This window comes from Hemitrygon akajei, chromosome 1 (genome assembly GCF_048418815.1).
Source record: "Hemitrygon akajei chromosome 1, sHemAka1.3, whole genome shotgun sequence".
Classification (NCBI taxonomy): Eukaryota; Metazoa; Chordata; class Chondrichthyes; order Myliobatiformes; family Dasyatidae; genus Hemitrygon; species Hemitrygon akajei.
In genome coordinates, this window is record NC_133124.1 from 180,083,563 (window position 1) to 180,108,827 (window position 25,265).

The following is a 25,265-nucleotide window of genomic DNA, read 5'->3' on the forward strand; positions in this document are numbered from 1 at the left end:
TGTTTCATGGATGTCTGTGAAGTGTGAGAATTTCAGGTTGTGTACTGTATACATTGATATTAAATTGATGCATTCAATATAATTTTCAAACACTCAAATCTTCATTATCAACACTCCACACTCTGTAGATTGAATGTTAATCATCATTCTCTTTCATACATGCATATGCAGACATCTCACATGAACGGGCGTTTCCTGGTTTGCAATTGACCCCAGTCTGCAGCTCCAAGAAGTCCATCGTTCTGAGTGGCATTTTAAATTCAATCTGCAATCCACATTCAAATCTGAAGACTGGAAGGGGTTGAAATTAACATTTGCTATATATCATAACCGTACCCTAACAGCACCCACAAGGCAAATATACGGCACAGAGATTTGAAAGGGGTCTCAGAAAGGAGCTTCACTGGTATCAATGTGCAGTGTACCCATTAGCGCCACCCAGTGAGTGTACATAGTTTGCATGTTTTCCCTATGAATGCATGGGATCATTTCCCACTCTCCTGTTTCCTCCAGCATCACACGGAATGTGCGGGATCAGTGGTTTGATTGGCCACTGTAAATTGGGGGCTTAATGTTATAATTTGAGGGGTAAACCCTGGGTGGTGGAGAATAAAAAATGGGATAAATGTTGGAGAGTCTGTGCATGCGATAGGCTGAAAAGCCTCTACTTGCTGCACAGTATCTCTGACTTTAGAAAGCAGTAGAAGCTGAATAGTTTCCAGAGATAGATGAAAGGTTACGGCTAAAGGCATGATCAGGCCCGATCTGACTGAATGGCAAGCAGGTCTGAGGGTCCAAGTGGCCTAAACCTGCTCAAGTCACATCAATGCAAAGGAACCCATGACTATTACACAGGAACTTAAGAGACTGCAGATACTGAGCTCCTCCAGCAGCTCATTTTTTGACCCAGCTCTCAGTTCCAAAAGGAGACACTTGCCAAATCTGTTTGCTTTCTCTTTTTAATATAAAAACTTTGCAAATCCATTAGCATACAAGTACATAACACTGTTTCCTGCAAAATGTCTGCTGCTGAAAAGAATCTGCAGAGGCTCCCGAGTGCTTCCCCGGGACCCTACCGGAAGGACGGGGTGTCCTGCCAAAACAGGATATTGGATGCCAAGCTTCACTGAATGAAATGTATATAAAAATACCTCCCGGTTAAGCAGAGTGTGTATGGTTCTCAGAACAAGGAGAGTAGCCCGTTTCGAAGCTGAGGAGAGGGTTGGGAATATCTTTGGACTTTTTCTCCAGAACAGCTCAGTCATTACAGCGGATTTATACGCCATAATCTAATCCCAGGAGTAAACAGCCACCAACCTCTGCTACGATCTTGTTCCTTCCAGAAATAGGAAAGAAAAACTAACATCCCCAAAGAATATTTTAAAATTCAAATCTATATACATTTTCTTTTCCTGAATCTTCTCATTTCCCCCACCCCACTACCAAACAATGTCAGAAACCCCAACCCTGCCCAAGAATGAGCAGTGTTATTTGGAAACAATAGAGTCCTTTTACAAAAGCTAAGGCAGGTTATTCTTCACTCTTAAAAGTCAGGTCAAGAACGCTTCATTCAGTCAAGTTCAAGACCGAGAACACATCATCAGATGGTTGTCTAGCTTGTCTGTAGGTTCTAATCTTGTTAAAGCTTCTTCTGCTTCAAGGGTGGCCTAAGAAAGAAACACATACCGTTAGGTTCAAGGATGATTCCCACCCCGTCGTTATAAGACAACTGAATGGCCCCTTATTGACCTCACAAATCTATCTCGTCAACACACACACACAATGCTGGAGGAGCTCATTAGGCCAGGCAGCACTTATGAAAAAGAGTATAGTCGACAGTTAAGGAGTCAGAAGGTGGGGGGCGGGAGGGGAGGGTAAAGAGCTGGGAAGTTGATTGGTGAAAGAGATACAAGTCTCAAGAAGGGAGAATCTGATAGGAGAGGACAGAAGACAAGAGGAGGAGCACCAGAGGGAGGCAATGGGCAGGTACAACGGACAAGGTGAGAGAGGGAAAAGGGAAAGGTGGGGGGTGTTACAGGAAGTTTGAGAAATCGATGTTCATGCCGTCAGGTTGGAGGCTACCCAGACTGAATATAAGGTGCTGCTCCTCCAACCTGTGTGTGGTTTTATCACAACAGTAGAAGAGGACATGGATGGACATATCAGAATGGGAAGTGTAATTAAAAAGGGTAGCCACTGGGAGATCCCACATTTTCTGGCAGATGGAGCGTAAGCTCAGCAAAACGGTCTCCCAATCTATGTCTCACCGATACACAGGAGACCACACCGGGAACACCGAATGACCCCAACAGACTCAGGTGAAGTGTTGCCTCACCTGGAAAGACTGTTTCGAGTCCCAAACGGTAGTGAGGAAGGGCAGGCATAGCACTTGTTCTACTTACAAGGGTAAGTGCCAGGAGGAAGATCAGTGGGAAGGGACGAATGGACAAGGCAGTTGTGTAGGGAGCAATCCCTAAAGAAAGCAGAAAGTAGGGGATGGGGAAGATGTGCTTGGTGGTGGGATCCTGTGGAGAGGGCAGAAGTTACAGACATGGAGGTTGGTGGGGTGGTAGAGGAGGACAAGAGGAACCCTATTTCTGGTGGGGTGGTGGGAGAATGGGGTGAGGGCAGACGTGAACAAAATGGAAGAGATCCAGTTGAGGACAGCGTTGATGGTGGAGGAAGGGAAGCCCCCTTCTTTGAAGGACGACAACATTTGCTTCATTCTGGAATGAAAAGCCTCATCCCAAGAGCAGATGAATTGAGAGAATGGGATGGTGATTTTACAAGTAATAGAGTTGGGAAGAGATACAGTCCAGGTAGCTGTGAGAGGCAGTGGGTTAATTATAGACAACAGTAGATAATAGACATCAGAGATAAAGCAATAGAAGCAAAATCAGGCCATTTGGCCCATCAAGTCTACACCGCCCATTCAATCATGGCTGATCCTTTCCTCCCCCTCCTCAGCCCCACTCCACGGTCTATCCCCGTAACCACTGATGCCATGTCCAATCAAGAACCTATGCCTTAAATACACCCAATGACCTGGCTTCCACAGCTGCCTGTGATAAGAAATACCACTAACTCACCACCCTCTGAAATTCCTCCGCATCTGTTTTAAATGGACATCCCTCTATCCTGAGGCTGTACTCTCTTGTCCTAGACTCCCACACCATGGGAAATATCCTTTCTACAACTACTTTTTCTAGGCCTTCAACATCTGGAAGATTTCAATGAAATCACCCTCAACCTTCTGTTGGAAGTAGATAAGCAGGAACATAATGTCCATAGGACAAGTGGCAGAATTAGGCTATATGGCCCATCAGGTCTGGTTGATATATTTCCCCTCTCAACCCCATTCTTCTGCCTTCTCCTTGTAACCTTTGACATTCTTCCTAATCAAGAATCTATCAACCGCTGTTTTAAATAAACTTGGCCTCCACTGCTAACTGTTACAAGTAATTCCATCATTCTCTGGCTAAACCAAGAACATCTCTGTTCTAGCCACACACACAAAATGCTGGTGGAACACAGCAGGCCAGGCAGCATCCATAAGGAGAAGCACTGTCGACGTTTCAGGCCAAGACCCTTTGTCAGGACTAACTGAAAGGAAAGATAGCAAGAAATTTGAAAGTAGGAAGGGGAGGAGAAAATACGAAATGAAAGGAGAAGACCGGAGGGGGTGGGGTGAAGCTGAGAGCCAGACAGGTGATTGGCAAAAGGGATACAGAGCTGGAGAAGGGAAAGGATCATGGGACGGGAGGCCTAGGGAGAAAGAAAGGAGGAGGGGAGCACCAGAGGGAGATGAAGAACAGGCAGAGTGATGGGCAGAAAGAGAGAAAAAAAGGAGGGGGGAAAAAAACTAAATATATCAGGGATGGGGTAAGAATGGGAGAGGGGCATTAATGGAAGTTAGAGAAGTCAATGTTCATGCCATCAGGTTGGAGGCTACCCAGCCAGTATATAAGGTGTTGTTCCTCCAACCTGAGTGTGGCTTCATCTTGACAGTAGAGGCAGCCATGGATAGACATATCAGAATGGGAATGGGACGTAGAATTAAAATGTGTGGCCACCGAGAGATCCCGCTTTCTCTGGCGGACCGAGCATAGGTGTTCAGTGAAACGGTCTCCCAGTCTGCGTCGGGTCTCACCGATATATAAAAGGCCACACCGGGAGCACCGGACGCAGTATATCACACCAGCCGACTCGCAGGTGAAGTGTTGCCTCACCTGGAAGGATTGTCTGGGACAGACAGACATACTTTATTGATCCCGAGGGAAATTGGGTTTCGTTACCCTCGGGGCCCTGAACGGTGGTGAGGGAGGAAGTGTAAGGGCAGGTGTAGCACTTGTTCCGCTTACAAGGGTAAGTGCCAGGAGAGAGGAACGTCACTGTTCCACATGGGCATGAACAGACAGTTCCCCACACACACACACAGTTCTTCTAAACTCCAGGCCTGGAGCCATCGAACACTCCTCATACTTCAGCCATTTCCAGGACCACTTTCATGAACCTCCTCTGGACCAGAATCAACTTCAATATGGCATCACCATGTCCTCATTTCCACAGGCAGAGAAAGACAGCTCAAGAAGAGGGAAGCATGCGTCAGAGAGCAGGAGGTAGTGCCCAGAGTGATCAAACTGCCCCACCTGTAGACTCCAACCACTACAGCATGGTCCCGCTCATAGGGCTCCAAAGTCAGCTGCTCCTGTGGCTTCATGTTCTCCTGTTGCATCTTCTTCACCTCTGCCGCAAACACGGCCTCGGGCGCTGCCGTCGAGTCGATACAGTTTGCCTGAAAGGAGAGGGACAGGAAGTGAGGTCAACAGTGAAACAGGGCCAACCACTTGTTTGCTCACAACCCTCCAGCACCAAACTGGACGTGGCGGTGCTGAAGGAATGCATTCCTAGATCAGCGCTCTCATAAAGCCACAGAATAAAGAGCAGCAAATACATTGTTCATTATCTGACCAAAGGCAGCGAGGGATGGAGGCGAAGGAGTGTAGTCTTGCAAAAGAGTGCAGCTCAACACAGCTACAAGTTCAAGGGGAACACCCAGTCAGCACAGACTTCGAGCAGAGAGCCGTGTACAAAAGCCATCCTCACCACCCACCGAAACCCCTCCCACAACCCATGGACACTCTCCCTTATCACCAACTCTCCTCTCAGCCACTGAAACCCATCCCACAGCTCACAGAGATTCCCTCCCAATCGCAGCATTCCTATGAAACACACCTGATAGGAGCTTCAGAAGATGGAACTAGAGGGGTGGAAGGAGACAAACCCATCCCCACTTCGCCAACACATAACAATATTAGAAACTCACATGGCCTCTGTTACACCCGCCATCTCACCTTAATAGATATGACAAAGTGGCCACCGACTTTGAGGAAATGGTGGGCATTGATGGCCACGATCCTGCACTGGTCTGGCTGCGCGACATCGGCAAAGATGACATCCACCATCCCTGGGGGACAGAGAGGAAGACTTTAATGAAAAGCCCTGAAGATATCCGGGATAATCTGTGGAGATGAACACAGCCAAAGCAGGGTCCCGGTAGCCTTAGAGGCAAGTGGGGAGTAGGTTCACCAGGCTGGGCTAACGTTAAGACAGAACGTGGAACAGTCTAGCACAGTAGGCGCCCTTTATCCCAGGATGTTGTGCTGTTCTTTTAACCAACTGAAAGATCAATCTAACCCTCCCCTCCCACATAACCCTCCATTTTTCTTCATCCATGTGCCTATCTATGAGTAATTTGAATGTGCCTCTATCACAATCCCTGGCAGTGTATTCCTAACCTCTGACACCTCTCATATACTTCCCTCCAATCACCTGACAAGCATATCTTCAGGTATTGGACACAGGCTGCCCCTTATGAGCCTCTTAACATTTTACATGCCTCTATCTCTCATCCTCCTTCACTCCAAAGAGAAAAGCCCCAGCTCACTCTACCCATCCTCGTAAGACTTGCTTTCTAATCCTGGTACAGGTTGAGTAGCCCTCATCTGAAATGCCTGAAATGTTTGCTTTTAGAATATATAATGAGATAGCTTGGGATCACCATCATTTCTGACTCAGTTTTGAGCTATTGGTAAGCAGTATTTTTCTTACACTTGTTTTTTTTTACACATTATGTACTGATGCAGTCATTCAGCGTGTTAAGATTTTCATCAGCAACAATCTTGGCAAATTCATCAATGAATTTCTCTGCCGCTTCATGATCAGCAGACACTATCAAAAATCTTTTAAAATTTAATACCGTACCTTTTCTTAAATTTCTGCAACCAGCCTGAATATTCACAATTATCTTTAATTTCAGTTCGTCATGATAGACGTTTGCTTGTTTCATGACCAGCACACAGCTAAGTGACATATGTTCACTCTGACGCTGACAAACTGGCTCTTTCAATAAACAACTGAGAGCTTCATTTCTCGTTTTATGCAGCATTTATCTATTTTAAATTAACTTCTGTTCATTACATATGTGATGAGAGCTGCGCAGACCTGCCCATTGTCTGGGAAGTTTCCCAGCACCTTGTGGAATTTTCCATTTGTGACATATCAGCTGTCAAAAAAAAATTCAGATTTTGAAGTTTTTTAGATTTTGGAATTTGAGATAAGCGGTACTCAACCTGTAAATCTCAAACCCCCTCCAAAGCTACCACATCCTTTCTATGAGGTGACCAGAACTGAACACAATATTCCTAGTGTGGTCATACCAGAGTATTACAGAGCTACAATATTACCTTGCGGTTCTTGAATTCAATTCCCCTTATCTAACTTATGAAGGGCAACACACCATACTCCTTATCAACTTGCGTGGCAATTTTGAGGGATCTATGAATGCGGACCCCCAAGATTCCTTGTTCCAGCTAACAAGTATGCAGTGATCAGTCTGGAGTTAAGAGGGTCATGTCAGACAGGGTATTGAAATCACCTTTGATGGTTGAGGGGTTTGGGGCTGCCAAACTGAGGCTGCAAATTGCAGGATTTTCTCAACCATTGGTTAATTGGTTTTATACTGTCAAATGTACTGAGACAGTGAAAAACTTACTGGCATACTATTCATACAGATCAATGCAGGAATACAGCAGAATGCAGAATATGTGTGTGTGTACATACACGCACGCACGCACACACATACACACGCACACTCACATGCACGCGCACACGCACACACTCACACTCACACACACACACTCTCACTCACACACACACACGTATGTATGTGAGTTCTCCCTGAGTTTCCCTTGGCTACTCTGCTTCTTCCTGGGAAGGGGGGGGGGGGGAGGTGTTGATGTGAAATTGGGGAGAATGAAACAGAATCTGCACAAACAGATCTGGATGGTCAGCACATACTCAGTGGGTTGAAGGGCTAGTCTCTGTCTGTCTGAGTTTCCACCTGGGTCTCTTTTCATATTGATGAATTAAACTGGTGAATTTTTTTAATATAGCTATCAACTCACATTCACCAAGGTACACTGAGAAATATTGTACCATTAAAACACAAGAAATAGGAGCAGGATTCGGTTGAGCCTGCTCCACCATTCAGTAAGATCACAGCAGATCTGGTGCGAACTCCAACTCCACTTTCCTGCCTTTTCTACATGACCCTTAATTCTCGTACCATACAAAAATTTATTTGTGTCTTAAACATATTGAATGAGGCAGCCTCAACCCTGCTTCCCCGGGCAGAGAATTCCATAGCTTAACCACTCTCTGGGAAAAACACTTCCTCCTAATCTCCATCCTAAATCTATTCCTCCAAATCTTGAGGCCCTGTCCCGTAGTCCTAGTCTCAGATGCCAGTAGAAACAATGTTCCTGCCTCTATCTTATCCCTTTCATTATTTTGTATGTTTGTACAAGATCCTCTTTCATTTTTCTGAATTCCAGCAAGTATAGTCCCTGGTTACTCAATTCTGCATACCATCCATACAGGTCGTTTTACCAGATCAGTGCTTTCAAGGTTGTACAAGGGAAAAGCAATAACAAAATGCAGTACAAGCAGACAAAAAAGAGCAAAGACCCATGATGAGGCCGAGGTAGACCATCTCTGCCCCTTTCATCTCCCTCATCCCTCCACATTCCTCTCTGCTACACCTTCGAGGGAGGGGGTGGTGGTGGGGGGAGAGGAGAGGAGAATTCTCCTGGTTGCGACTGGACTCCAACTCTCCCCCTTATATCAACGGTTCCCAGTTCCATTGTCACAAAGTACACTTGGACGTTGTTGGACTAGAGCGTAAAATTGTTACTTTTCTTGTAGTTTAACTTCACTATACTTATAATTTTTATATAATTATCTATATACACGTGATAATTCAGTGAGTTTACTAATAATTGCAGTATAATTGATTCTGTATTGTCTAGAAGGCTCTCAGTTTTTTTTGCAACAGGTATGCCACTTGAACCTAGCTGCTTCATAGGTTACATCTTGTCACTGGAGTGTGTTCTAACCATTCTGAGTAAGAGATAACCACAAATTCCTGTTGTCTTTTCTTCGTTCAGGTAATGCTTAATAATACAGCCATAACCAAGTTTTTTTTTGCCTCATTCTTGACTTCTGAACAACCACTATCTGACACGGTGCGATCACGGGCCAGAGTCCCCCCTGGCACCCCCCTCACATCAGGCCAAGCAGGCTTACCCAGGAGCATGCGGTACTTGTGGGGGTGTCGGGCATCCTCAATGATGGGGATGATGTTTGTCCTCTTTTTGGCCACATTGAGGAGATCCCGGCCCGAGCGGTGGGAGAACTCAACGGCGTAGACCAGGCCATCCTGCAAGGCAACGGGAGAGTCAGAAGGGATAACCTGAGGGGTGGGGGTAAACAAGCACCTCTCTCCCTCCCACACTCCCCACCATCACCACTGTGCCCCGTCATTCAGTAAGATCCTCCCTCACCCCCATTCCATTACCCACACAGACAAGACCCCGTCATTCAGTAAGATCCTCCCACACCCCCATTCCTTTACCCACACAGACAAGACACTCTGCCAGGCACACACCCAATGACTGGAGCTGTACTACTTATGGACCACTCTACTCAGAAATGGGCTCTTCAGCCCATCTAATCCATGCCGTACTTGTCTTGTGCCTAGCCTTCCATACAGATCCCATTACAAAGTTAAATTTGAACCGGCATTCACCACTTCTGCTGGCAGCTCATTCCACTCTCTCACCATTCAGAGTGAAGAAGCTCCTTCGAGATTCCCCTTAAATATTTCACCTTTCACCCTAAACCTTTGGCCTCTAGTTCTGATTTCACTATGACATTAAACTGATGTAAATTTCTGGGGTAGGGGGAGGGGAGAAAGAGAAGGAAGGGATGAGGTGGCGTAGAACTTCATAGGTACATTGCCCTCAGATGATCCTCACCTCTGCCAGTTATGGACAACTCCTTTAATCTTAGGCTGTGCTCCCCACTAGTTCCAGTTGCCCCTCCAAAGGGGAACACCTCTGTATCTACCCTGAGCATCTCAAATGAAAAGCATTAAATAGCTTGAAATAAAAATGGTTAAATGTCAGGGTTTCTGAGCACTTTTGGCCTATGTAAGCTAGATCAGCCCCCCATTTCTACCCCTTCTTGTACCAGGTGGCTGTCCTTCATAAAACGGGCCTCAATAGTCCCCAAACTCACAACATTCCCTTTCCTGGAGCTGATTCACAATTCTGTACTGAAGCCAGACTACCCACACCTTTAAGCAGATCTAGGACTGGGGTTGGCTGGAAAAAGGCCCTTCAGTTCAAGGGAGCCCATGCCAGCCATCAGACACCTATTTAAACCAATCCCATCTTAATCTCATCAATTCCGCGCACGCGCACGCACACACACACACACACACATTTTGGGCTGTGGGAGTAAACTGGAGCACCCATGGGAAACCCAAGGGGTCATAGGAGTAAAATACAAACTCCAAACTCTGCACAATACACACAAGCATACTGATCCTCACCGGGGGGGAAGTTCCCCCACCCCATGCATGCACGCACACGCACACACACAACAGTGATCAGGATCAAACCCAGTTCTCTGGAGTTGAGAGGTAATGACCCTACCCACTGAACCACTGTGCCACCCAACGGACCCCAACCACAGCTTCCAATAAACACCTCCCACCTCACATAGCACCCCCATGAACTGACGGATCTTAACTATCAGTGAAACTCACCGGCCCCACGATGTCTGACACATGGGAGACGGTGGTGCCGGAAGCCGCCCCCAGGTACAGCACCTTGGCATTGGGCTTAATGTGGATCTGGTCGATACCTCCGAGGATGGCAGCTGCCAGCTTCGACCGGAAGGGGTTCCAGGCCCTGTACTCGATCTTCTGCTCAGCCTCCTGGTGTGGTGGTGGTGGGGGGGAGAAAGAACATCAAGAGCAGTCAGTTCATTGTCACACCAGCCTCCTGCCATCTCGGCTCCATGCACCCTCGGAACACCACTCACATCCACTATCCCCAATTTTCAGTGCACCCAAAAAGCTATGGATCACGGCCTCAGGTATGTCCTGCGGATTCTGGAAACTTGCAATCAGGGTGACAAACTTTTTTAGAGAATGTGCTCCAATTGGCAATAACCTTCTGTAATATTCACTTGTGAGCCATGGTAATTTCGAGCAGAGAAAATAATCAATGAGCTACAGTGTGTAATTATGGACATTTTTTTAAGGAAAAAAGATGAGTTCCATTGCTTATTTACAAGTAGTCATTGTTATACCATTACTAAAAGTATAAATGAGACAGATTGAAATAAAGTAGTTTAGAAAACCTGTTCAAAACTTAGTACTAACCTTTTAAAAAAATTAAAAATATCATTTCTACATCAACATGTAAAATGCTGGAGGAATTCAGATCACGCAGCATCCATGGAAATAAAAAGTTCACATTTCGGGCCAAGGCCCTTCCTCAGGACTGAAAAAGGGGAAGATGCCAGAATAAAATGGTGGGGTGTGGGATGGGGAAGAGGAAAGACACTAGCTAGAAGGTGATAGGTGAAGCCACCTTGTTGGGAAGGTAAAGGGCTGGAAAAGGGACACCAAGGGGGAAGTGATAGCAGATGAGAAGCAGTGAAAGGCCAGGGTGGGGAATAAAAGATAAGGGGGGGGGGGGAATCAATATCCGTGACATCAGTATGGAGGCTATCCAGAAGGAATATAACGTGTTGCTCCTCCGAGGGTGGCCTTATCTTGGCACAAGAGGAGGCCAAGGACGGACATGTTGGAACAAGAATAGGAACCAAAATTAAAATGTTTGGTCGCTGGGAAGCTCCACTTTTGCGAATGGAGCAAATGTGCTCAACGAAGTGGCCCCCCCCAATTAATGATGGTCTCATCAGGAGCTCTGGACACAACAGACGACCCAAGTAGATTCACAGGTGAAATGTTGCCTCACCTGGAATGACTGTTTGAGGCCCTGAATGCAGGCAAGGGAGGAAGTGAATGGGCAGGTGTAGCACTTATTGAGAGATAAGTGCTGGGAGGAGAATAGTGGGGAGGTGGGGAGGAATGAACGTACGAGGAAATCACAGAAAATGGGGGGGGAGGTAAAGATGCTTAGTGGTAGCATCCCTTTGAGAATGACGGAAGCTGCAGAGCATGATGTGTTGGATGGGGTGGTAGGCAAGGACAAGAGACTCTATCCCTGTTAAGATGGCGGGAAGATGAGCTGAGTGCAGATTTTCGGGAAATGGAGGAGATGCTGGTGAGGGCAGCATCAACAGTGGAGGAGGAAAATCCCGTTCTTTGAAGGAGGAGAAGAGATGTCCTGGAACGGAAAGCCGCATCCTGGGAACAGATGATTCCGAGATGAAGGAACTGAGAAAAGGGAGTAACATTATTCTAAGGGAAAGGGTGGCAAGAGGTATAGTTAAGATAAATGTGGGAATCAGTAGGTTTATAAAAGATGCCGATTGACAGTTTGTCTCCAGAGATGGAGACAGAGAGATCAAGAAAGAGGAGGGAGGTATCAGAAATGGACCAGGTGAATTTAAGGACAGGGTGGAAGTTACAGGCGAAGTCGATGAAATTGACAAGCTCAGCACGGGTGCATGAAGAAGCACCAGTGGAGTGGAGGAAGAGTTGGGAAACATTACCAGGTAAGGCTTGGAACATGGACTATTCTACATAGCCAGCGAAGAGGCAGGCATAGCTGGGGCCCAGGGCCACCCCTTGAGTCTGGAGAAAATGGGAGGAGCGGAAAGAAAAATTGTTGAAGGTGAGGACCAGCCTGCCAGATGGAGAAGGGAGGTGGTGGACAGGAATTGGTTGGGGTTCCTTTGTTAAGACTCTTTTAAATATTACTAATATATCTGCCTCTACCATTACTCCTGGCAGCACATTCCACACATTCACCACCCCGTAAAGAAAAACTCTGACACCCTCCCCATACTTTCTCCCAACCACCTTAAAATTATCCCCTCTCATATTAGCCATTTCTGTACAGGGCAAAGGGTGCTGGATATCCACTATCTATGGCTCTTATCATCTTGAATACCTCTATCAAGTCACTGTTCGTCCTCCTCCTCTCCAAACAGAAAAGCTCCAGCTCGATTAACCTATCCTCATAAAACATGCTTTCTAATCCAGGCAGCATCCTGGTAAATCTCACTAACAGCAAGAACATGCGCTATTGGTAGAGGACCAGGACAGTGAAGGATGAGCAGTTTCAAGCCTCTGGCCATCAACAGCTCAGAGGACCTATCCTGGGCCTGATGCAACCATGAAGAAAGTGCACCAATGGTTCTACTTTCTTAGAAGCTTAATGAGATTTGGAATCAAAGACTCTTACAAATTGCTACAGGGAGCATTCTGATTGGTTGTATCACTACCTGATATGGAAGTTCCAGTGCACAGGATTGAAAGGGGGCTATAGATGGTCAGAGACTCAGCCAGCTCCATCACAGACACAACCCTCCCCATCGTCAATGACATCTTCAAGAGGCTGTGTCTTAGAAGGGTGGGGATTCATCACCATCCAGGACACGAGCCCTTCCTGTTAGTACCATCAGGTTCTTGAACTGACCTGAAAAGCCACCTGGGTCTGAACCTCTTTCTGTATTTCTCAACTTGTACTGCATCTATAGATGTCGTTACATCTATTGCCATGTAATTATGTATAACTTATGTCAATTTAAGTTTATGTTGATTTACATGTCACATCTGCGATGGACTGCTCCCGCAAGCACCTCATTTTCATGGCATTTATACCCATGTAAATTGGACAACAGACCTGAGCACGGAACTTGGTCTGTGGTGGGTGCAATTGTAATACTGAAACTAAGACCGGATAGGTACACGGAGTTTAATTATTTATTTAGCGGTACAGCCCTTCCGGCCCAGCAACCCACCTATTTAACGCTAGCCTAATTACAGGACAATTTACAATGACCAATCAACCTACCAACCAGTAAGTCTTTGGACTGTCGGAGGAAACCAGAGCACCCAGAGAAAGCCCATGTGCTTACAGAAAGAATGTACAAACTTCTTACTCCAGAATTGAACTCTGAACTCTGATGCCCCGAGCTGTAATACTCTCGCTAAGCGTTATGCTACTGCAGCGGAAGATGGAAGCTGGCAGGGTCAAGTGGGCCAAAGGGTCTGTTTCTGTGCTGCAGTACTCAATGACTCTGTAACTGATCTATATACTCAATGTAACATCTTCTTTCTGGGGCTAGATTCTAACGCTAGGCCTGGAGAGGGTGCAGAGGAAGGTCAACATGATGTTGCTTTGACTTTATTGGATAAGCAACACAACATTCCAGGTGGAATTTCTTCACTTCATCTGCCCATTGGAGTATCACCAAGGAGCATTAACTTCCACTTTTCTCTCTCTCTCTCTCCATACCCCATCTCCAACGTTCCTTTACCACTCATTTTCCTGGCAGCTGCCTCATGCCCAAAACACTCACTCTGGGCCAGGGTGGGAAAGGGCAACTCACCTCCACACCAATCCGTTTCTCCCCGTACACCGACTCCCCAGGGACCATGTTCCTCGTCACGAGGGCGTCCTCTTTCCCTCGGCAAATGAAGACACCTAAAAGGAGAGGGCCAGTTAGTCAGTGCCCTTCTGGAAAGAGTTGGGTTTGAAAAGAAAGTAAATCTTGGTACAATCAGGCAAGGTGTTGAAGTATTGGAAACAGATTTGGTCCCCTTATCGAATAAAGGATATAGAATTGGTTTATTATTGTCACATGTACCAAGACACCGTGAAAAGTCTGTCTTGCATACTGATCATACAGATCAGATTATTACACAGGACACTGAGGTATCGTAACCAATAGTACTTCTCAATGCATTGTATTATACAGTTGTTACAGAACAAGTTTCACGACAAACGTCAGTGATAATAAACATGATTACTGACTCTGATAACAGCACAGTAGAAGCTGTCCTTGAGCCTGGTAGTACGTATTTTCAGGCTTTTGTATCTTCTGCCCAAAAGCATGGGGAGAAGAGAGAATATCAAGGTGGGCAGGGTCTTTGATTATGCTGAATCCTTTACTGAGGCAACGAGAAGTCTAGATGGAGTTTATGGAAGGGAGTCTGGTTTCCATTACGCACATACGAAGCCATGAGGCATCTGAATTTGATGCTTTCCACACAAAATTGAGAATAAAGAATAAAATGTAATAGGTAAACAAGCACTGCCCTTTCTCTATAACTTCATTTTGCATTCTGTTATTGATTTACCTTGTGGGTAATGTAATTGGTGGAAACAAACAGAATTCACAACCACCGACATTGGGTTCACTTCAAAGCTGGTCTGACATGATGATGTAATTACATAAAGGACTTTCAGCAGTCTTTGTGTTCAGGAGTGGAATAAATGTGTTGTTTTATTTGTGAATCACACTGTTTCATTTATGAAAATCTGCCTTGGTGACCCCATGTTCTAGGATTATTTTAAGAGTTCTTGTACATGTCGGCCAACGCAGTCGCTTTTAAATAGCTGGAGATCTGGGAGCAAATTGCCACGGCTTGGTTTGTACGAGCTGAGGCCCAATTCGTGCTGTGAGAAATCACCACCAATAACACCAAATTCTAGAATACATACACAACACTGGAAGAACTCAGCAGGTCAGGCAGCATCCGTGAGAAAAGAGTAGCCAACGTTTCGGGCCGAGACCCTTCATCAGGAAACACCAAATTCTACTATGTGGTAGCATCACTCGGAAACTCCACGTCTGTGAGAGTATACTAGAAAACCCGCTTGAACACCATAAATACTGGCTGCTGAAAACTCACCTTTTACAGAGTCTCAGCATGCCAAACAGTTGCTCTCCGTGCTAGGCCGTCAGAGCTAATGGACCACATGCTGTCTGTCCTGGAAATCCTTGTTTTATTTTTAAACAGCTCTTCATGCAGCAAATGCCTGATAGTCCACATCTAACTAGGCAGTCGTGCATCATTCCTCCCCCTTTCTCTACCTCAAAAGTCCAGACAACAAGGCCCCCAACTTAAGGATACCCATGGCTGCGAAACAGACAACTCCAGGCCTGTGTTTTTAACCACGCTCACTTTGGTACAAATGCTAGGAAGTGCCGACTGCCTTGCAACTTCCAACATTGACAGCGCGTCGGGACATCAGAGGTCTGTGAACACCGTGGGTTCAAGCTGCCAGAGTCGTTTACTGCTCATTATAGAACCCTTTCAGGGTGACACCTCTGTGAGACGCTGGTGCTCAAGTGAGCATGCTCCCAGCACTGCCTATTGAGAAGGCAAAGAGTGATGAAACCTCGCTGGAGGCCGCCAAGGGCAGCAGGATCCAGACCTACGGAACACGACAGTTAACGCCCTGTTTCAGTGGGCGATGTAACACGCGGCTTCGTCCAGCCCAAAGTGGCTATACCTCTGGTCAGTACAGACTTCCTGTGTACCCAAGGACTGTTAGCTGATCCTAAGAACAGCCAGCTTGTGGACTTCAAGGACTTTGGGCCGTTACCCTGCTCCCCCAGTAAGTTCCCCACAAGGACTGTCGAGCGCATTCACCACGTGATCGACTGCTGGACAAATTCCCAACCCTCATCAAGCTCACATTGTCCACTATAGTCACAAAACATGGGGGTCAAGCACCACATTTCTACAACTGGCCCATCAATCCATGCCGGCATACGCAGACTGGACCCAGGAAAGCTGGCAACCACGAAGGCCGAGTTTACCAACGTGGAAAGATGGCACTGTACACCAGCCCAATAGCCCCCAGGCTTCGCCCCTCCATATGGTCCAATGGTGGCTGCCAACTATGTGATTGTTACCCAGTCCCCCACATCCAGGACTTCTCGGCATGTTTAGCCAGGAAGTTAATTTTTTTCCAAAGCTGATTTAATTATGGGCTCCCAACAGGTGCCTGTTGCTCGAAGGACATTCCCAAAATGGTCGTGACAGGCTCACAATGCTGGTGTAAGTGAATGGGGGGCGGGGGGCTGTGTAGTGTAATTGTTGGAAACATTCAGAATTCACAACCACCATTAGGCTGGGGTTCACTTTAAGAGGCTGGTCTGACGTGATGAAGGTATTCCGTAAAGGGCTTTTCGCAAACTTTGTATTCAGATTTTGGAGTGAAATACATGTGTTGTTACTGTTTTCTTAAGCCTTACGTCATTTTATTTGCCAAAACCTGTACCCCTGTTCTACCTCAATGCACTGTGTAATGATTTGATCTGGATGAACAATGTGTATGACAAGCTTTTGACTCTATCTCAGTACACGTGACGATAATGAAAAAGCATCCACCTACCCAGAGACCAACCAGTGCGACTCACCTTCATGCCTGTGCGGCTCGACCGTCACTTTCGATCCGCCGCGGAATCCACCCCTTCGACCTCCACGACCTCCCCCACGCCCCCGACCACCTGTTGAGAGGGAGAAACAACGGGGCTGGGTGGGTGCTCAGTACACAACAGCCATTCCAGTGGGGAGTTCCTTGCCCCACACTCTTCCTTCTCAACTCCTCCCAACTTTGAAAATATAACGAGCAGAGTGGATAGAGGGGAACAGGCAGACATTATTTACTTGGATATCCAGAAGGCGTTTGATAAGGTGCCGCATAAAAGACTTATCCATAAGATAAGGATGCATAGAGCTGGGGGTGATGTATAAGCATGGATAGAAGAGGAAGCAGAGAGTTGGGTACGTGGGTTTAAGCTGGTTGGCAATCAGTGGTGAGTGGTGTGCCACAGGGATCGGTGCTGGGCCTGCAACTGTTCACGATATACATTAACGACCGAGAAGAGGGAACCGAGTGTTGTGTATCTAAGCTTGCTGATGATACTGCATTGCGTGGAAAAGCAAACTGTGCAGAAGATATGGAAAGTCTGCAGAGAGATAGAGATAGGTTAAGTGACTGCGCAAGGGTCAGGCAGATGGGAGTACGATGTTGATAAATGCAAGGTCATCCACATTGGATGGAAAAATAAAAGAACAGATTATTTAAATGGTAAAAAATTGCAGCATGCTGCTGTGCAGAGGGACTTGGGAGTGCTTGTGCATGAATCACAAAAAGTTGTTTTGTAGATGCAGCAGGCTATCAAGAAGGCAAATGGGATGTTGGCCTTCATCGCTAGAGGGACTGAATTCAAGAGCAGGCAGGTTATGCTACAACTTCACAGGGTACTGGTGAGGCCGCACCTGGAGAACTGCGTGCAGTTCTGGTCACGTTACTTGAGGAAGGATATACTGGCTTTGGAGATGGTGCAGAGGAAGTTCACCAGGTTGATTCCAGAGTATGAGGAGAGACTGAGTCACCTGGGACTGTACTTGCTGGAATTCAGAGGAATGAGAAGGGATATTATAGAAACATATAATATTAAAAGGAATAGATAAGTTAGAGGCAGGAAAGTTGTTTCCACTGGTAGGTGAGACTATAACTAGGGGACATAGCCTCGAGATTCGGGGAGTAGATTTAGGACGGAGATGAGGCGGAACTGCTTTTCCCAGAGAGTGCCCAATGAAGCAGTGGAGGCTACCTCAGTAAATATATTTAAGACAAGATTTTTGCAGAGTAGGGGAATTAAGGGTATGGGGAAAAGGCAGGTAGGTGGAGATGAGTCCATGGCCAGATCAGCCATGAGCTTATTGAATGGCGGAGCAGGCTCGATGAGCCAGATGGCCTAATCCTGCTCCTATTTCTTATGTAAAACCCACTGTAACCAGGGCATCTCCATGGGAAATGGGTTGGAGGGAATGAGGCAATTTGCCCCATGTAGGTTCGATGGGGGAAGGTGTGAGAGTTGGTAGCTTTCAATTCTTAGGCGTTAACATCTCAGTTGACCTTCCTGGGACCAGTAGAGAGATGCAATCACAAGGAAGGTGTGCAAGCATCTTTGCCCTCTCAGGAGGTTAAAGAGGTTCGGCTTGTCACCGAACACTGTAACAAGCTTGCACAGATGTCCTGTTGAAATCTCCTGACTGGTTACATCACGGTTTGGTAGGGCAATTTAAATACACAGGAGCGCAAGAAGCTGCAGAATACTGAATGATTAACCCACCAACCCTGCAAGGTTATTTTTGGGATGCGGGAGGAAACAAGAGCACAGGTGAGGGTGGGGGAGATTGGTCCCATGCAGCCGAGAGAGAACACATAAATTTCACACAAGCTGGAGGTCAGAATTGAACCAGGTTCACTGGAATATTGTAACACAGAGACACTATCACCCACACTCCCAGCACAGACCAGCAGGTACTGGGGCTGGTGGGTAGTAGCTCACTCACAGAGAATTCAACCAAGCATTGGAAATACAGCAGAGAGAAAGGGTAAAGTGAGAGGGCAGAAGGAAAACTTGATTACGGATGACACCTACCTCGACCTCCTCCGCCTCCTCGGTCTCCAAATCCGCCTCGTCCTCCTCCTCTCCCTCCCCGGTCACCGAATCCACCTCTCCCGCCGAAACCGCCCCGGCCACCACGGTCTCCAAAACCGCCCCGGCCACCACGGTCTCCGAAGCCGCCCCGGCCACCGCGGTCTCCGAAACCGCCCCGGCCACCAAAACCACCCCTTCCTCCCCGCGGTGAAAATCCTGAAAGAACAGAACACAACAGGTGGGGAAAGAGTGGGTGAGTTAAAACAAAAAGGCTCCTGGAAATCCTGCTAACGCTCCTCAAACACTCAAAATATCCCAAACTCTCTCACGTCGCAGTGCCTGAAACAGGGCGGAAGCTTCGTGCACGGAACAGCCCGGGCGACAGCAAAATCACAGAGCAGGGGAGCGGGAAATGCCGGGCAGGCGCCAGGGAGGGAGAAAAACAAAAGACACCATTTCAGGTTTCATTGATGGATGTTTAACACGAGGTGGGGTCTTCACCCGTCGATGAGGAGGCACTCAGGAGAGCCGTGCTCAGTTCTGCTGTCCCCCTTCACAGCAGGCAGCTAGTTCAACTGGGAAGATCTCGTCGGAGATTGACAAGGACATTGCCAGGACTCAAAGGCCTCCCTTATAGGGAGAGGTCGGCCAAACTCGGTCTTTATTCCTTTATGTAGAAGATGGGTGGGGCCTTATGAGATATAGACCATTAAATCCAATGCTTCTGAAACAGCTCCTTCCCCTCTGCCCCTCTAAACAGTCCATGAACACTACCTCACTGATGCACCATCAATAACTCACGCCGAGACTTAGGAAGTGAGATATCGGCTTTTATTGACTGAAGAACAACACTACATCCTGGGGAAAATGAGGGAGAGCAGCAGGCCACAGTCGCCTTTATACAGGGGTCTGTGGGAGGAGCCACAGGGGTAGTCAGCAGGGTCTTGGGAGGAGCCACAGGAGCAGTCAGACAGGTATATCTAGTTCACCACACTCACTATCACCCTTCTACAAGTATTTAAAGTTCAAATTTATTATCAAATTATGTGTAAGTCAACATACCCCGAGATTCATTCTCTTGCAGGCATTCATGGCAGGACAAATAAATACAGTGACATCAATTAAAAACTAAACACAAAGACTGACAAACAATAAAAGACAAACTGTGCAACGACAAAAAAACCACAAATAACAATAAATAAATAAATAACGCTGAGAACACGAGTTGTTGGGTCCTTGAATGTGAGTCCAGAGGAAGTGGAATCAGTTCAGCATTGAGGTGAGTGAAGTTATCCACGCTGTTTCAGGGCAAATAACTGTTCCTGGACCTGTTGGCGTGGGACCCAAGGCTCCTGTACCCTCTTCCCAATGCCAGCTGTGAGAAGGGAACGTGGCCTGGATGGTGGATGCTGCTTTCTTGTGGTAGCACTCCTTGTAAATGTGCTGCTTTTTTTTTGCACTTATGTTGACTTCTGTATGTCCTGCACTGTACTACTGACAAAAAACAACAAATTTCATGACAGATGTCAGTGGCAATAAATGTGATTCTCATACAAAGAGTCTTTTACCCAGGGTAGGGAGACAAAAACTAAGTTTGGGGGTCACTCCCATTGCCTTCCCTCCCCCCACTCCCAGTCACTTTCCACTCCCTCCCATCTGTAAGCCTTCTCCCTCTCCTTCCCTCCTCTTGCCTTACTTCCCCCTCTCTTCCTCTCCCTCACCCCTTGTCAAGTGCTACCCTTTGATACAACTCAAGACATAGGTGAGACCACACTGGGAGTACTTTTTGTGCAGTCCTGGCTGCCCAGCTATCGGAATTATGTCCTTAAACTGGAGAGGGAACAGGAAAGGTTCATGAGCATATCACCAGCACTGGAGGGTTTGAGTTACAAGGAGAGACTGGACAGGTTGGGACTGTTTTCCCTGGAGTGAAGGAGGCTGAGGAGTGACCTTATAGAGGTTTATAAGACAGTGAGGGGTGCAAATAAACGGGATGGTAAAAGTCTTTCCCCCAGGATAGGGGAATCTTGTAACAGATAACAGGTTTAGGGTGAGCGAGATTTAAAAGAGACCCGAGGAGGAACTTCTTTACACGGAGGGTGCTCCGTATACGGAACAAGCTGTCCGAGGACGTGGTTGAGGCGGGTACAACAGTATCATTTAAGAATAGATACGTGGAGGGGAGGGTTTGAAGGGATATGGGCTGAATGCAGGAAATTGGGACCAGCCAGGTAGCACCATGAAGTGTTTGGGCCAAAGGGCCCTTTTCATTGCTCTTTCTCCCAAGATGCTTGCTGACCTGCCGAGTACCTCCTGCACTGTGCTCCTCTGCGGTACGCTCCAGTTTAACAACTGCCAGGTATGTCCTCTCGGAAGACTCAAGAGGGGGACCTTACGAAACACAGGCAGCCCCTGAGGGTCACGTCCCCGAACAACTGCTCCCCACCTGAACTTCCTCAAAGGTAGGAACGGAGAACAGTACGCGGGAAAGAGTCACAGGCAACGAGGGTGAGAGGAGAGTTGGCGGGCATGGGGTGAGCGAAGGAGTGAGCATCACCTCATCTCCAGCCAGGTTTCGACTGCTATGGGTCAGGGGGGAGAGAAGGGAACTGGATTAGTTTATTAATCAAGATACAGTGAAAGTTTGTCTTGCACACTGTCCATACAGATCAGATCATTACACAGTGCATTGAGGTAGAACAAGGAAAAAAATTAACAGAATGCAGAATAAAGCGGAACAGCTAGAGAAAGTGCAATTCAGGCAGACAGTAAGGTACGAGTTCATAATAAGGTCAAAAGTCCATCTTGTTCCAGGTTAGATCACGGGGAAGGAAGTTGAAATGGTCTGTTACTGGGAACTCAGGGTGGTCACTGAGGGCAGCGGGATATTAGTGAATAAAGATGATAAAAGGTAAAACAATAACACTTTATTCTGCATTTTGTATCGCCTGCAGAGAAAAATGCAGTACATGAGGTACAAGATCAGGGTGAGGTAGATTGTGAGGTTAAGAGTCCATCTTATCACACTAGGGAGCGTTGAAGAGTGCTGTAACAGTGGGGCAGAAGCGGTCCTTGAGCCTGGTGGTACCTGCTTTCACGTTTTTATATCTTCTGCCCAACGCTGACAGCAAAATGCCCCTCTCACAGCCGGCAGAAGATATCTGCAGCCCGTAAACCCATCCCGCAGGTAATGGAGTCAAGGAGCACTACAGCACAGACAGGCCCTTCAGCCCATCTAGTCTGTGCCAGCTTGGTCTTCTACTTAGTTCTATCTACTTGCACCAAGGATACAGCCCTCACCCATGTGCCCATAGAAACTTCTCTTAAACGTTACCATTGAACTCACATCCACCACTTCCACTGGCAGTCTGTTCTACCCTCACAACACCCTCAGATTCCCCTTAAGTATTTTACCTTGCACCCTTAACCCATGATTTCTAGTTCTATTCTCACCCAACCTCACGCCTGCTTGTATTTACCCTCTCCTACCTACAACCCTCGTAATTTTCTATAACTCTGTATGATCTCCACTCATTCACCTATGCTCCAGGAAGTAAAAGTCCGAACCTGTTCAACCTTTTCATTACAAATCAGCTGGGCAACATTCTTGTAAATTCTCTGCAATCTTTCAATCTTATTTACATCTTTCCTGTAGCTACGAGAATTCAACCCTGATCTTACAGGTGGCACTGTAAACTAACAGCCTCGCTGGTGTGCCCGATGAAGGCCAATGTGACGAAAGCTCTCTTTACAATGCAATGCCCCTCCACATGTGCAGCAACATCCACAGGTCAGGCACTTGTCTCCCACGGGAATTGTGTGACCCATACGGATGTAGGTGGGATTAACGTGAGCATGTGTAGACATGATAGGCGCAACAGCTTGTTCCTCTACCGTCGCATCCTACAACAAAAGCACGATGTATACCATAAGACTAGAACCTCCACTCAGCCCATCGAGTCTGCTCCACCATTCCATCATGGCTGATTTATTATCCCTCTCAACCCCATTCTCCTGCCTTCTCCTCATAACCTTTGACACCCTGACTAAACAAGAACCAATTAACCGCCACTTTAAATACACCCAATGACTTGGCCTCCAGTCATCTGAGGCAATGAATTCAACAAATTCACCACCCTCTGGCTAAAGAAATTCTTCCTCATCTATTCCTTTTATTCTGAGGCTGTGCCCTCTAGTGCCAGACTCCCACACTACAGGAAATATCTTCTCCACATCCTCTCTACCTCAGCCGTTCAATCTTCTACAGGTTTCATTAAAATCCTCCATTCTTCTTCTAAGCTCCAGCGAATACAGAAACTGAGCCATCAAGCACTCCTCTAGGGAGAATGTTTCAGCTGACTGAGGAACTGAGGGTCCTGGTCTCTGAACAAGGGTTTGGGCCAAGACCAGGACGACAGGCTCAAGAGGCCAGCAGCCGTCTCGAAGTGGGGTCTCAACCCAGAACGTCAATTCCTTCCCTCTCACAGGTGTTGCTCAACCTGCTGAGTTTCCCCAGCTGTTTATTCAAAGTCTCAGCGTCTGTAATCTCTCTCAATTATTATGACCCTTGGGAAACCTCTCCAACCCTTGCCAAAGTGGGCAGGGACTGACTTAATTCCACGCACAGCCCCTCTGCACCGTCCCATCACACAGTCAGACAAACAGGAGGGGGCTCCACACAGTGAAGCTTCCTCTAGTCTACACCATTCCTATCACGGATTCCCCCAGGTCAGACACTGAAGGAAACTCCCTCCACACTGTCCCATCACACACTCCCAGGATCAGACACAGAGTGAAGCTCCCTCCACACTGTCCCATCACACACTCCCGGGGTCAGACACAGAGTGAAGCTCCCTCCACACCGTCCCATCACACACTCCCGGGGTCAGACACAGAGTGAAGCTCCCTCCACACCGTCCCATCACACACTCCCGGGGTCAGACACAGAGTGAAACTCCCTCCACCCCGTCCCATCACACACTCCCGGGGTCAGGCACAGAGTGAAGCTCCCTCCACACCGTCCCATCACACACTCCCGGGGTCAGACACAGAGTGAGGCTCCCTCCACACCGTCCCATCACACACTCCTGGGGTCAGACACAGAGTGAAGCTCCCTCCACACCGTCCCATCACACACTCCTGGGGTCAGACACAGAGTGAAGCTCCCTCCACCCCGTCCCGTCACACACTCCCGGGGTCAGACACAGAGTGAGGCTCCCTCCACACCGTCCCATCACACACTCCTGGGGTCAGACACAGAGTGAAGCTCCCTCCACACCGTCCCATCACACACTCCCGGGGTCAGACACAGAGTGAAGCTCCCTCCACACCATCCCATCACACAGTCCGAGGGTCAGGCACGGAATGAATCTCTCTCTGTCTACACCACCCCACCACACACTTTCGGGGTAAGAGAAACTCCCTCCGCACCTTCCCGGGACAAGCGGCCTAGACCCAGCCTGAACCTGGGGAATTGAGTTGCGAAGGCAGCCGTGACCCTCTTCACCCACTCGCCCCCTTCAAGTTCCTCACCCGGCTTCATAGCACTGTCGATACCGCCTCTTGCTCTGTCCGCACTGTTAGACGTCTGACTCCCCCTCCGAACAGAACCGAACCTCCCGCTGCCGCCAATACACCCCGACACGCGGCCGGCCACTTGCACCTCCGGATTCCGGGACCTCCGGCCACAGCGCCGCCCGCCGCCGGGAGGGGTAACTGGAGGTCTCCTGTCGTTGACGCGCCCTTGCAGGCCGGGAGGCGAGTAGCAGCGCTACCATCCTCCCAACTGGATTGGAGGAGGTACTGCACCGACCTCGGCGCAGCGCCGCCATCCTCCTCGTTGGAAGGGAGAAGCGGAACAGCGCCACCGTCCTCCTTTTCGGACAGGAGGAGGGATTGCACCAGCGGCACAAAACGCACCCCACTCCGCCTTCTCGCTGGACAGGTGCGATGAGGTATTCCGGGGCATGACTTCGCAAAATCTACAGGTAGTACAAACAGTTAGGAAAGTTACCGAGGTGTCGGGTGGAGAGCATTCCGGCAGATTCTATCACAGTCCCATATTCAAAAACAAATTTATATTCAGACGCACTAAGTCCATGTCTGCGCTGTTCTATGAAAATCGTATTTGCCGCAGCATCACAGGAACATGGCTTCAGAACACTATATTCACAAGATAAACATAAATTAAACAGAAATCATACACACTTGGTAAAAGGAAAAGCACAGAACATAAAAAAGCAACACGTACAAACAAGCTGGAGGAACTCAGCAGGTCAAGCAGCATCCGTGGAAACCAGCATTCAGCGTTTCGGGCCGAGACCCCTCGTCAGGACTGAACAAAAAGAAGGTCCGTTGTAGAAGAAATCAGAATCAGGTTCATTATTGCTTCATGAAATTTGAATTGAATTGACTTTATCTCTTACATCCTTCACATACATGAGGAGTAAAAATCTTTACATTACATC

The 25,265-nt window shown here is 47.6% G+C and overlaps 1 protein-coding gene across 1 annotated transcript; it reads right to left on the reverse strand.

Moving 5' to 3' along the window:
- Positions 1–945: 945 nt before the first annotated feature.
- fbl (fibrillarin) lies at positions 946–24,487 on the reverse strand. Its single transcript, XM_073055678.1, has 9 exons — positions 24,331–24,487; positions 18,799–19,014; positions 16,762–16,851; positions 13,939–14,033; positions 10,172–10,342; positions 8,647–8,779; positions 5,355–5,467; positions 4,650–4,795; positions 946–1,667 (listed from the first exon to the last, which is right to left on the reverse strand). Exons 1-9 carry the CDS (start codon positions 24,338–24,340, stop codon positions 1,640–1,642), a joined length of 1,002 nt encoding a protein of 333 aa, XP_072911779.1. The 5' UTR covers positions 24,341–24,487; the 3' UTR covers positions 946–1,639.
- Between the last annotated feature and the right edge of the window lie 778 nt (positions 24,488–25,265).

Coding starts and splice junctions, on each gene's coding strand:
- fbl (XM_073055678.1), bottom strand. Junction 8,780..10,171: donor TGTCAGACATCGTGGGGCCG/GTGAGTTTCACT, acceptor GTTGCCTTGCAG/GATGGCCTGGTCTACGCCGT. Junction 4,796..5,354: donor ACTTTGTCATATCTATTAAG/GTGAGATGGCGG, acceptor CTCTCCTTTCAG/GCAAACTGTATCGACTCGAC.